General features: G+C 42.6%; 1 protein-coding gene across 2 annotated transcripts in view; it reads right to left on the minus strand.

The window, feature by feature from the left end:
• Positions 1-14,231, minus strand: part of LOC142465411 (uncharacterized) — a 129,469-nt gene extending 115,238 nt beyond the window's left edge. The window contains exon 1 of one of the 2 annotated variants that reach the window (XM_075569372.1): positions 13,999-14,231. In XM_075569372.1, coding sequence (XP_075425487.1) covers positions 13,999-14,116 — 118 coding nt within the window. In that variant the 5' untranslated portion in view covers positions 14,117-14,231. The remainder of the gene's footprint in view (positions 1-13,998) is intronic. The other variant, XM_075569371.1, reaches the window with a different exon arrangement.
• Positions 14,232-14,552: the final 321 nt, after the last annotated feature.

The raw sequence follows: 14,552 nt of genomic DNA on the forward strand, positions 1-14,552 counted from the left end.
GCCAAAAAACCCTAAACCTAACCCCTAATATGAACAATAACCCCTACCCTAAAACCATTAACCCTTCCCTTAACCGCTAAGACCCCTAAAGTTAACCCCCTATCCTAATCACTAAAACCTCTTAAATGAACTCCCCACCCTAAAACGTACCTTCGCATAGAAGCATCTGGCAGCAGAACGGGGACTTGGTCGTGGCGAGACAGCAGCAACCAAATCTCCCATTCTGATATTCAGTCGGTTACAAAATCTTGCCGCCTCAACCTGCGAAATATTGCCAAACACGCCCCTTTCTCACACATGATGCAACGAAAATCCTAATTCACACATTCATCCTGTCCCGCCTTGACTACTGCAACCTTCTCCTATTTGGCATTCCACTTGTCTGCCTGTCCCAACTCCAATCCATCCATCATGTTGCTGCCACACTCACCTACCTCATCACTGCTCCACTATGCAAATCCCTACACTGGCTTCCCATGTCCTCTAGAATAACATTTAAGCCCCCCTTAACATCTCAGCCCTCCCCCCAAATATATCCCTAAATTCCCCTATATTCTGCCCACGACATCCGCCTTTCCTCCTGTTTTATTATCTCATCTCCCTCCCACCTACAAGATTTTCTCCCATGCTGCCCCCTCTCTCTGGATTTCCCTACTATGTACCATCAGACTCTCCCCCAGCATTCAGACATTTAAAAACTCCCTGAAAAATCACCTCTTCAAGGACACCTATCTGACATACTCTAAAATTAAACTCCTCTCTCCCATCCTCCAACCCTATTGAGACCAGCTGTGTGGCTGGACCAATCTCCACGCTATGTAACTCCCCCCCCCCCCCTTTAACAGCTGTCTGGATTGACCATACTCCATCCTACAATGAGCAGCCACTTTACCTTTTGTTTCACCATTGTCCCTTATTCCCTCTAGACTGTAAGCTCTCACGAGCAGAGCCCTCATTACCTCTATGTATCTGTGTGTGCATGTTTGGTACTTATTAGTGTGTATTATTATTATCGTTTATTTGTGAAGCGCCAACATATTCCGCAGAGCGGTACAATGGTTATACAGAGTTATGTATATTACAAAAACAAGTAGTTACATACAGGGGAGGACAAACATCTCCAAATAGATACAAAGAGGTAATGAGGGCCCTGCCCAGGAGAGCTTGCAATCTGCAGGGAATGAGAGACAATGTTGAAGCAACAAGGTAAAGTGGCTGCTTATTTTAGGATAAGGTGTGGCTCAGGTTAGAATATGGCCCAGTCTGACACCTGAAGCCTTTAAGGTTTTTTTGGGGGGAGGGGTGGATGTTACATGGGGGGGGGGGGAGATTAGTCCAGCCACACAGCTGGTCCAAATGGAGTTGGAGGAGATGAGGCGTTGAATGTTAGAGGTATGGCAAGTCGGCTTCCTTGAAAAGATGAGTTTCCAGGGAGTTTTTAAACATCTGGAAGCTGGGGGATAATCTGATGATGTGTGGTAGGGAATTCCAGAGAGAGGGGGCAGCACAGGAGAAGTCTTCCAGGTGGAAGTGAGAGGAGGTACTAAGGTGGGAGGAAAGGTGGATGTCGTGGGCAGAACGTAGGGGGGCGTGTAGCTATGTATTTGTGGATGAGTGCTGAGATGTAAGGGGGTTGATGAGACTTTTGTAAATCATTACTAAGGTTTTAAATGTAATTCTGGGGGCTATGGGAAGTCAGTGCAGGGATATGCGTAGTGGAGCAGTAGAAATGGAGCGGTGAGTGAGGTAGACGAGTCTGGCAGCAGCATTGTTAATGTATTGGAGTTGAGAGAGGTGAACAAGGGGAATGCCAATGAAGAGAAGGTTGCAGTAATCGAGGCGGGACATAATGAGAGTGGATTCGAGTTTTAGTAGCATCAGGAGTGAGACAAGGGCGTATCTTGGTGATATTTCATAGGTGGAGACGGCATAACTTTGTGAGGGTCTGAATGTGAGGAATAAAGGGAGATCAGAGTCAAACATGACTACTAGACAGCGGGCTTGAGATGTTGAGTAGATTGTGGTATTATTGACAGTGTAACGGGTGCCCGCAACAAACTGGACTGGACCACAAGGCCGAGGTGGGGATATAGAAACACCGACCTGAAGCAGCGAGATTGCGTCCGGAATGCAGAGTCGTAGTCATGGGTAGCTGGGTCAGGGTTGGAGAAGGGAGGATTGTAGTATAACTTGCCGTGGTCGAGGATAGGAGAAGGTATGGATCGTTGGGGTCACTAGCCATAGTCGAGGTTTGGAGAGATTCAGGATTGTTGTAAGGAAAAGCCAAGGTTAGGTTGAACTGCAAGAAAAGACACAGCGAAGCAGGCGAGACAGGACAGGCAATATAAAGTGCTTGTGACCAGCACGTCGTCACAAGTAAATGATATCTATGCTCAGCCAAATTGCAGCAGCAATAGCTGAGCATATAAAGGGAGAGAAGCCAATAGCTGAGGAGTACAGCAGCAGAAGCTGCTGCAAGAATCAGCCCCCTGATTCGTTGCTGAGGGAGCTCAGCACAGCAGGCACTGACGAAGAGCAGCATCAGTCAGTTAGTGTCAAACTCTGGAGCAGTGTCTGCTGCTGATGCTGCCATCTCGGGGGGCGACGCCTGCGCCCGATCCTCACAGACAATGAAGGAGAGTATTTGTTGTAGAAGTGGGAGATGAGAGTTTAAAGAGATGTTGAAAATTGGAAGGGGTTTAGGGTATGTAGGTTTCTGTATGTACATGTGGAGGTAGGTGCTGTGGACGGTGCATAGGGGGAAGTGAGGCTAGAAGTTAGGAGGTGATGATCAGAGAGAGGAAATGGCAAGTTAGAGAGGTTAGAGACAGAGCAGAAGGGGGGGGGGGTAAAGCAGGTCAAGGGAGTGGCCATTGCAGTGAGTAGGAGAGGTGATCGAATGGGAGAGACCATAGGAGGAGGTTAAAGAGATAAGTTGCACAGCTGAGGTGTCAGTGGGATTGTCAACAGGTATGTTAAAGTCCCCCAATATGACAGTAGGTGTAACTCTGTTTATGTCATTATCAAATCTCTGTACCTCATCGTACCGTGCTATGGTATATGTTTGCGTTTTACAAATAAACAATAATAATAGGACCAAGCCAGATGCAGGTAACAGGATTGTAACACAGAAAAACAAGCTTCACTCAAACTGAAGAGGGAGACTGGGCAGAGGTCCTCACAAGGAGAGCTACTCTTGATCAACCAACTGAACTATGCCGGTGCTGTTCCTTATAAAGCTATAGTCCATTGAGCGGAAGCCAGAGTGTCCAATTCTTGCAGGTATAGCTTCTGCTGACCCCTGATAGATGGTCATAGTGGCAGACTCTGGTAGGGCAAATTAACGCTCTACGACAAACCTTACATTTGACCTGTGGTGGTGAACCCTAGTATTGCAGATGAAACTCTTTGGGGCATGTTCTAGTAACTGCAAGTTGTGCAGAAAGAGCCCTTCCAACTCGAATTTGCAGGGTTCGGAATTCTGTAAGCCCTTCTCGAAATGTCCAAACTGTCCGGAGAAGGCTTTTTCAGAAGCAGTTTTATTCTGGCTCTGCAAATCCATGCGGAACAACCAAAAAGGCTTAAATTCCCTTCTCCCCCTCCATCCCTCTACCTCCACCTCCCTCTCTCCTCTCCCATTTTCTCCTTCTCCCCCTCTCTCTCCTCTCCCTTTTTCTCCTTCTCCCCCTCTCTCCCCCCTCCCTCTCTCACCCTCTCTCTCCCCTTCCTCTCTCTCCCCTTCTCTCTCCCTCTTTCTCCCCTTCCCCCTTTCTCTCCCTCTCTCACCCTCATTCCACTTCAAAACAAAGTGCAATCTGTTTCTCTAGCCGCATTTTAAACTATACGATTTGCAATAGAGAATACGGCTGGTTGTCTGTGACCTATGACTATGCCAAACCGTGCGGCTTTACAAGGACAAACTCACGGCTGCTAGAACACTCCCCTTTCCGTTCCTGACAACTGTAAGTACCAACAAGAAGCCATTACATTCTATCTTTTTATTCACATGAAGCTGTTGGCTGAAATATTTAACACCTACAATTACAAGTCAACCTGTTACATGAAACCTTTGATTAGGCAGGTTCCTCTCGTAATGAAGAGGGATGGTGAAAGGAAACCTCAGCACCTGTATCTTCAATTAATAATAATTGAAATCCATTATGTACGTAAAAACAAGTGAGTACCTCCATGAATATGGTAAGTTTCTGCTCAATAAGCAGCTGTGCGGGGATTTAACACTGTCCTTAAATGCACCTAAAGAATGGCAATGTGTATTTGCTACCAAGTTCACAGTCTCCCTCAATGATCAGTTAATACTTTTCATAAGCAGGATGATGGCTTGTCACCTGCAGAAAAGGTCCAGAAAAAGCTCTGCAAACTCCCTGGTGTTGCTCAATAGCAACACAAGATATCTAAGCAGGCCATCGAGTCAAGTGAAACTAGCTAGATAAAGGAACATAGCATAAGGATAGTGACAGGGTTCAAAGTTCTATTCGCCGTATTTGTCCTGAAGAAGTATTTGTCTTGGGCCGCATTTATAGTGGGGGCGCGCATGCGGTGGAGCGCGTGGCGCAACGCGCCTGTCGCTCTAGCGATTTCTGCTCTTTGGGTTCGCGCTTCGCGGTGTGGCGGAGGTGTGGCCGTGACGTCCCGTGAGTGGTTCGTCCTCATTGGCTGAACCGCGCACGTGACCAGGCTGTCGCGCGCCAAAGACAACATTTTTGTCTTCCCCAGAATCGCGAACGAAGTTGCGCTTCATCGCTTGTGCGCTCTATGGGCGGCCTCGTAGAGAAGAGGTTTGTTGTTCGCACCGCGCTTGCGCGCACCATCGATGCCACTATAAGCGCAGGCCTTAGGTTGTGATACTTCTCAATGGGCTAACACAGTAAAATGTTGTGAAACATCTAATGTAGAAGGGACCTGTGAGATTTTGAAATCTCTGTACACTATCATTTAATTTATGAAGAAAACTGGTGTTGGGCCATTGGAAGTTACAGTATTTTAACCTAAGACTAATCATAAAGATAACACTAAAATGACCTATAAGTGTAGGGATAATACACATATAAATCAGAGGAAACACTTTCTGTTAGCCAATTTTATTTTAACTTATTGTAACTGGTTTGATTGTCCAATTGAATTATTCTTACCCCCCCCCCCCCACCACCACCACCACCCCAACAGGTCAGGTTTTCAAGATATCCATGCTTCAGCACAGTTGGCTCAATCAGTGGTCCTGAAGCAGGGATATCCTGGAAACTTGACCTGATGGTGGACCTTGAGGGCTGGAGTTCCCCACCCCTGCCTTAGGGGATCACTACCTCACGAGCCCTTAGGGGTTCCCACACCCCCTAAGTCTTTGACTGAGCCTCTGATTGAGCCACCTGTGCTAAAGCTGGGATATCCTTAAAACCTAACCTGTGGGGGGGTCTTGAGGATGGAGTTGGGAACCCCTGTCCTAGGGTATAAAGTTGATCTCAAAGATCAAAAGAGTTCCTATGATTCTTCCTGGTATTCATTACAGGTTGTGTTGCCCTTTAGTGGAACAACATAAATGTTTCTGCACATGAGCCTGCAGACCAAAAGAAGACACAGCTGGGGAGAACAGCAATGAAAGCAATTTCTGAATGAGGAGAGTGGGAAGGTGAAGAGGATTTGTGGTTTGGGAATGCAAGAAAAAACATCTCAGATATCCTCCATTGGAAAACCTCAGAGGGCCATCCGGTAAGCAAGATTAGCACTGGAGGGATCATTCAGAAATCAGCATCGTTTTACCTGCACTTAAAAATGTGGATTACAGAATGTGAATTTAAAAGGGCACAATGAGGCCAAAATAATGGGCACATCTCCTACAAATTACAATTCAGCTTCGGAAAAATAAAACACATGAAAAAGTTTTGGCAGCAGTGAAAATGTGCCGTGTGTGACCCTAAGAGAAAATGACCACAACAAATGCAAATATAAATAGATGTTTGACAAGTGTTCTGAATATATACTGGAAAGCAAAGCATGCACTGTAGTGTATATACCGACCATATTTACTAAGCAGGGCTATGCGGGAAGTGCCTTCCAGCTCAGATATCCTCCCTCTGCATCTCAAAGACATAAGACCATATTTACTACTGCTATCAATGTTATGAATGGAAAGTATACCAAAAGGCTGAAAAAAATGTTCCTGGGAAGCCGTGACAATCCACATTGATTCAGAGATTCACATATTCCCCCTAGAGTACCAGGGCTTCCAGACTTTTTGACATTTTCTTGGGTTACTTCTCACATAGGCTGTTAGTCTTTCCATAGATTGCACCTCATTTACTCTCAAAATAATCTCTCTCCTGGAGGGTTGGGACTTTTTCCAGGCCCCTGCGACAGCACGTCTCGCCGTAGTCAGAATGTGTAACAATAATTTAGATATGTTTTGATTTAGATTATCTAGAGGCTTTCCCAGAACCATTATAAGCGTGCCTAGAGGGATTCTTATCCCAATTGTCTCTCATAACAGATTCTGCACTAATCCCCCAAATCTCTGTATTTTTGAGCAGAACCACCAAATATGGGCCATATCCCCGACACCACCACATCCTCTCCAGCAAAGATTCGTGGCCCCTTGATAAATCTGTCTCGACCTATGAGGAGCCAGATACCATCTGAAAATAACTTTGTAGATATTCTGTTTAGATATTGTACATATTGATATATTCGTTGCATTGACCCAAATATCTTGCCAATCTTCCCATGAAATCTCTGCCTGAAAATCGTGGGCTCATTGATCCATAGAACGGTGGGTGCAGGGAGCTAAACTGTGTTAAACTCCCACAAAATAAGAACCTGATACAATGTTGAGATGAGACCCAACTGATAGTTTCTTTTTCTACATAATTCTTTAAATACAGAACAATCTGGGAATGAACCCCCCCCCCCCCCCCCCCCCGGGACAACTGCCTAAAATAATGTCAAACTTGTAAAAATCTGAACACCTCAGCACCCATGATAATGTAGTTTAACAATTTACCATTCAATAGCATATCCCCCACATCTCTAACATATTTAGCCTTCCATAGATCAAAAGTACCGGTAAACCAACCCGGACCAAAGTCAGGGTTGTCAAAAATAGGGATACATCTCGAATAAAAATAATGAAAATAATTGATAATGAGTTTTGACCCTGTGCCAAATTTTAAGAGAAAATTTTATTACCAATCAAATAGGTCTAGTCTAGAACATTTTGTTGACTTATTATTCCACTAAAGAGCCGGGAGTGCCGCGGGGTTATTAAATATATTTTCTAAATCTACCCACCTATATTGATTTTTCTGAGAATGCCAAAAAAATATCTGTTTCAAATGGGAGGCTAAATAATACTTCTTAATGTCAGGGACCACCAGACCTCCTCTTTCTCTGCGTGAGAGCATGACTGATCTCGCAACTCTTGGTCTTTTGTTACCCCAAATGAACTGCATAATCTTATTCTGTAAATCCCTTATATATTTGATCAGGATGGCGACCGGTAGTGTCTGAAAACAATAAAGCAGTTTCGGGAGAACATTCATCTTAACTGATACAATGCGGCCCATCCAGGAAATTTGGTGAGCATTCCACAGTAAAAGGTTCCCATTTAATTATTGTGAAAAGCTCTGGGTAATTATATATTTGGTAGTTTTTTGTGAGAAAGATCTCTAAATATTTCAATCTTACAGAATTCCAATGGTAATTGAAATTTAATTTGATTATTTTTACTTCAATATCTGATCAAGTTAAATTTAGTGCCTCTGACTTGGCCGAATTGATTTTATAGCCCGAAAGCAAGCCAAACCCAAAAAGCTCTTCTTGTAAATTGGGAAGAGAAGTCGGGGGATTAGAGATTGTCATAATAATATCATCTGCAAGCAAAGATAATTTGACATTTTCCTGGCCTATCTTAATGCCCTGTATATTAGGGTTCTTCCTAATTTGAATTGCAAGCGGCTCAATTGTTAACGCAAAAAGCAGAGGAGATAATGGTCAACCCTGCCTAGTGCCATTGCTGATTTTAATTTGGTTTAACTCCCGCCTGGCATTTAAAAAAAAAAAAGCTGTTGGGGTATCATATAAGCCACTTTTTGCACTTGACAAAGACCTTAGGATCGAAACGTTGTGTATGCTTTAATAAATCTCTTTATTTTGGAAATCCGTGTGCCCCATCTTCATTCCTTTTAGGGGCATCATATAAGGCCTGGACCCCCTTTAAAAATGGACCGGAAAAAACAAACTCTTGCATTGTTCTATCAAGAAAATCCCATTTAATTCTATCAAAATACGCTTTTCGCCGTAATACGTGCGGCTTTTAAAAGGTGTTGCCACCAAGAACGTGGATAACCTGGGGAAACAGGTATGGTGTCTCAGACTGGCCTTGGATCTAGTTTCTACATGAGTTAGAATACCCTTCTTTCCTGTGTGAGGAGAATACATCTCAGGTGTCTCCTTATGTATGGAAAAATATATGCCTAATAGAGCTACAGTGTGTTTTGTTGAAGGAATTTGGGAAGTTTCAGGTACCTGGCAAACTGAAGCAGGATGTCCCCAATAGGAGCAAAATGTTAGTTGTATTTAATGACTCAATCTCTGTTAAAGCAGTACTACTACTTCCCCCCTTTTATTATTTTCTTATTTTTGTATGTAAAGCATGGTATAATGTATAATTAAGCTGGCAATTGTTTGGTGCTCCTGTTGTAAATCTGTCAAAATCCTGATTACATGCCTACCGAAATGTCTGCCTTCTGACTTTGTGCTGCAGTCTGTGTCATGCTTTCGCTAATATGTAACATTATATTACGAAGTCTAGCGCATTATTGTTACAGCTTTCAAGTAATAGAGAGCCTGCTGTTTGGAATACAGCAACAAATCTGTTTGCGATACATTGCTGCCAAAGGGCAGAGCTCAAAAAGGTGTGTGTGAGCCTTTTTCAAAAGAGGAAGTGGATGACTTTTTAAATGGTTGCTTTAGCAATGAAAGGATGATTAGTACATTAAAAAAAACATTACATATGGCATTAGGAGTTTAAAAAAATGCAGACAGTATTATCTAATACTACAGCACTGATTTATTTTTCAAAACCATATAGGATTTTTCCCGTTTTGCTGCATTAAATAAACATATTTATTTTATTTGGGGTGCTACCGATTTACACTATTTACTGCGTTTAGCAAGACCTATTAGTAGCCTTCACACTGCGATCTAGGCAGGTCTTTATGTAGACTAATCATATTATAGGACTAGGAGAAGTTCACAATCAGATTTGCCACTAAGAACTTCATGTAATCTTGGTGGAAGACTGACACCCTTTTATCTGCACGCGATTCCCTGTTTCTCACACAAGTAATTCAGTCCCTTCGACATTGTCAGTTCTGACAGGCTGATTTAATCTGCAGCATTCTCAGTGCCTCTGACCACTGCGCAGAGTCATTAACCTTGACTCACGTAATTGAATTCAAGGTTGATTGCCTGTGACCCTTCTCGGTAAGGTCTTCAAAATGTACATATTCATTACGAGCTGCATTGCTAAACGGATTGCACTGGGAGAGCTGTAGCAATCAGGTTTCTTGGTATGCAGGGGGCGAAGAGGGCACTGATTGCATGTTTGAGTTGAGGATTAGATTATGAAAAGAGAGAGAAAATAAAGATGGATCCAGCTGACACTGTCACATAAAGGGCAGCTCTGTATAGGTACCAGGCATTGATACACACAAAGATATTAACATAAACCCCTTTTTTTTTTTAAGACTTTATTTGTGTTCACAAATAAATTCTCACTGATCCAACATCACTAAAATCTCATTTCTGTAATGCATATTATGTATACTGGGCAATTTACAGAAAGATAACATGACATTCTTCATCCACTGCAAATGAGGCTCTGACACACGGCTAAGTGAAATGCCCCAAGACTTCAATGCAAACTATAATTGATATTCTTATCATACCATATCTGCACCTATCGTTTGTTCCTGAAATGAAACATGGAATCTGAACCATATGGTTCTGTATCACTTTACAGGTCACCTGTCTTAATGTAACGTGAACTCCATGTGGCCATTACTACAAATCAATGCACCAATTTATAACAAGGGCAAAATCATTCTTAGAATTATGGTTAGTTTATAGTCACATTATTAGGAAATGTATCAGATCAATCTACAATCAAATGCTAGGAGAGTTAATCCAGATACTTATTAGTAGTAGGAACCAATAAATTACTAATGCCAAAATATTACTGAAGTCTCATACGCTTTACATCATTTGAATTCTTGTTTAAACTTTTGGAGCTGTGCTGCTTATATATAATAGCACGACATGAGCAAGGTCCCAGCTATCTGAAAGAGCTTCTAGTTCCCTACACTCTAATTCGCTAACTACCATCTGCAGATGAAGGACCCCTAACAGTTCTCAGAATCTCCCTGACTTCCTTTGGGGCCCGAGCTTTAAGCCACGATGCTCTCACCCTTTGGAAGTCTGCCTCCCATAACTACAGTACCGTCCCATCCTTTATTGTATCTGTCCTTGTGTTCAGTATCGGGTATATCCTTACTTTTGTTCTCTTTTTTTCCCTTTTAGTAACTGTAAATGGCTTTGGAGCCCATTGGGAGAAAAGCGCTATATAAATAAAGTTATTATTATACAAAATAAAGTTTTTTAGGTGCATAAGTTTCTATTTAGAAAAAATATTACTAACTGCAATTTAATAATGCATTGTAGTTTACTGTGTACAAATATATTCTCTTTTTTATTTGTTATTGCCTTGACGGGTATCAACTCACCACTAGAGACGGGCGATTCCGGCCAAATCCGTTCCCCAGATTTTCTCACATTTCTCTCCAAAATCCGTTTTGGGGTGTAAAATCCGATTTGGGTCGGCTTTAATCCATGTGGATTAATCAAAATCCGCTATTGGATACAACCCGTGGACGGATTTGTAGAATCCAAACGGCGGACTCAGAACTCTGTTGGAATGCTGAATCCGCGGAGTGTATGGGTAATAATAATAAAAAATACGCCAAACTCAAATCGCCCTTTTTGAGATTGATCCGCTGAAATCCGCAGACCAAAGGAACCGGACGATCCGCAGCAGGTACAAAATTCACCCATCGCTACTCTCTACCCTTTTTTAAGATGATTATAAATTATTGGACTAAAGATATTCATAAAATATGGAATCACAAATCCTTTCCATATATTTCTTATAAAATAACATTGATCTTCATATTTATCAAACCTAAGCCATCTATTAAAAAGAAATATAATGTAATACTGCAGAGTACAAAAAATGGTACTTGGTTTTCATGGATGATAATTTCACAATGTAACAAGAAAAGTTTTCATCAGTCTATTAAGGCGAGTGCAATATTAGTGACAGGGCAAACTGAGCAAGCAGCAGTGACATGGATGTGTGTACAACAGCTTAGCAATGACACTAAAGAAATAAAGAACTCACTTGACTTGCTGATCCCTTGATAGAAATGATTACAAGTAAAAACACAGGGGAACTTTTAACTGAGAATCAGGAAATGGTTTAATCCGAACTTTGTCTACTGCCTGATTTTAACCATAATTTTTTAGTCGATTGTACTTTCTGCAAGCAAATATATTAGTCAAAAAACATCTGAGTTCACCTGCTACCTGTCAATGTAGCACTGATCATGGATAATCTAAAAAATCTTATATATATATGTGTGTGTGTGTGTGTGTGTGCTGGGTGATAATGGTGAAAGGCGGGGTTGCAGACCTGCCTAAGACATGCAGATGAGCATACAGTTGTATTTACATTTGCATATTTGCTTTGCTGTGGAGGGTTTTTTGTCACTTTTTTTTACTCACCATAACTTAACTCAGTATGGTAAACCCCATCCTTTAGCTTCTGTTCATACCCAGTTAACCAACCCCACACTGATGAGACCCATTAAGGTTGAAATAGCTGTCTGTGGGTGGATGATCGCTTCTCGGCCTTTTGGCTAAGATCAAGCGAGATGAGTGCTCCTCTCGACCTGCACAGCTATGACCAGATGCAGTACTATCCTACATGGGCTCCAGTAGGAAAGGTCTGTGGCAAGCATTTGGCCCTCTAGCTTGTTGAGAGGTGGTGTCCAGGCCCAGGACCACAGAACCCCTGAGCCTTCGGGCTAAGGGGGGATGGCATTCGAACAACCAGCCCTTCGGGGCTGGGGTGCACCCGCACAACCCTCGAAAGAGGGGATATGATGTGAACTCCCTTGCGGGCCTCGGGCCAGAGGGAGGAAGAGACGGATCTCCTGAATCCTAACGGAGGAAGGCATCAATGTCCCTGGAGACCTAGGCTTTCGGGCTGAAACCTCCAGGGAAACTGGGCACCGAGGGCGGGTCTGACTTCGGTTAGACAGTCCAAGGGCAAGCTCCCTATCCACTGAAGTGGACTGGGATCCGATGAGCGAGAGGGTGTACCCTCTCGTGAGGAAAAAAAAAAAAAAAAAGCTGTCTGTGGGTGGATCGCTTCTCAGCCTTTTGGCTAAGATCAAGGTGATATGAGTGCTCCTCTCGACCTGCACAGCTATGACCAAATGCAGTACTATCCTATCTGGGGTTTCAGTAGGAAAGGTCTGTGACAAGCATTTGGCCCTCTAGCTCGTTGAGAGGAGGTGTCCAGACCCCGGACCACAGAACCCCTGAGCCTTCGGGCTAAGGGGGGATGGCATTCGAACAACCAGCCCTTCGGGGCTGGGGAGCACCCGCACAACCCTCGAAAGAGGGGAGATGATGCGAACTCCCTTGCGGGCCTCGGGCCAGAGGGAGGAAGAGACGGATGTCCTGAATCCTAACGGAGGAAGGCATCAATGTCCCTGGAGATCTAGGCTTTCGGGCTGAAACCTTCAGGGAAACTGGGCACTGAGGGCGGGTCTGACTTCGGTTGGACAGTCCAAGGGCAAGCTCCCTATCCACTGAAGTGGACTGGGATCCGATGAGCGAGAGGGTGTACTCTCTCGGGAGGAAAAAAAAAAAAAAAAAGCTGTCTGTGGGTGGGTTTTCTGGCTATGCACCTTAACCCTGGCTGTGCTCAAAGCTGTGACCATGCAGCAAGCTTAAGCCTATAGGGAACCATGTTAAAAATGGTTTTTGAAGCAAAAAGTGGCACTGTGGCATGTCATTTCCCAGAATCCCTTGCTGCAGTGGAAGTGCTGTGCGCTGGGTGATAATGGTGAAAGGCGGGGTTGCAGACCTGCCTAAGACATGCAGATGAGCATACAGTTGTATTTACATTTATATATATATATATATATATATATATATATATATATATATATTTATATATTTATAAAATGTTTTACCAGGAAGTAATACATTGAGAGTTACCTCACGTTTTCAAGTATGTCCTGGGCATAGAGGTATGTTGACAAATACATGGTTACAAATACACAGTTACATTAAGCGTTATACATTATTTACAAGACATTGCATGCACAGTTAGGGATAATATATAGTATAGGCGTATGTAACATTTACAGAGCAGATTAAAATGAAAGACAGCTTTAGTTCTGAAAGAATTTAGACTGGTGGCGGCTGTGCGAGTCTCCGGTAGATTGTTCCAGTTGTGGAATATATATAAAACTCGCCATTATTTCCTAGACTGAGGAAGTCAGAGGAAGATAAAGTCATCTAGACATTGTAGTATAGTGATTTCTTTTCTCAATAATCAGAGTTTGCCAGTTATTAATTTCCAAATGAATCACAAAATGTATATCCTTCCAATGTTTGTTTCAGGAGACAAATTGTATTTTATTCTTTTTGTGACTATATTTTAACAAAGTTGACAATACTTGCACATAACTGTCAATACAAAACAATCGTCTTTTGTTTCTATCATAAATTGTTTTAAAACTGGTCATTTGCGAAATGTTAGCGACACACAAAAGGGCAATTTGGTTCGCAAAGCTCAACGGACGTTTCAAATATCTTTGCTAACAAGCTTCGTCTTAACACCAAGAAAGTACTTACCATAACTGCCAGGAGATGCAGAGCGGGGGCCACATTTTTTCATTCCAATTGGTGGCAATTGCTCAGTAGGGAGGACGCAATGGTCTATGTCTTCATCTCCCACTATGTTCATTTCCATGCTTACTTTTCCCTGTTGAAGTACAGTGTAAGACTTTAGAAGTCTCTTTGAGGCATTTTCCTCCCTTTGGACATATCTGGTTTGTCCTGTCTATCGTGTTGTTGAGTCAAATATTTCCATTGAAGGCCTATTTCCTTTGTGTTTCTTGTGTTGTGTATATTGTGTTGCCAGGTGATATCTCTGGTAGCTTATCGGTCTTGCTTAGCAGAACCACAATGAAACAGTTCAAACTTAGATATACTTTCACTCATTATAAGTTATGAAACTCCTTGCATTTAAATGAATAATGTGAACTTGGTTTCTTACAAGAAAATTGCCTTTTCAAGATCAAAATTCTAGTATTTGATGTTGTTAGAAAATACAATTAATCACCCTATTTATTTCTTTTCATTTGACAGTAATGCAAGTTGTGGAAATTGGAAAGCATGTTTACAAC

This window comes from Ascaphus truei, chromosome 14 (assembly GCF_040206685.1).
Source record: "Ascaphus truei isolate aAscTru1 chromosome 14, aAscTru1.hap1, whole genome shotgun sequence".
Classification (NCBI taxonomy): domain Eukaryota; kingdom Metazoa; phylum Chordata; class Amphibia; order Anura; family Ascaphidae; genus Ascaphus; species Ascaphus truei.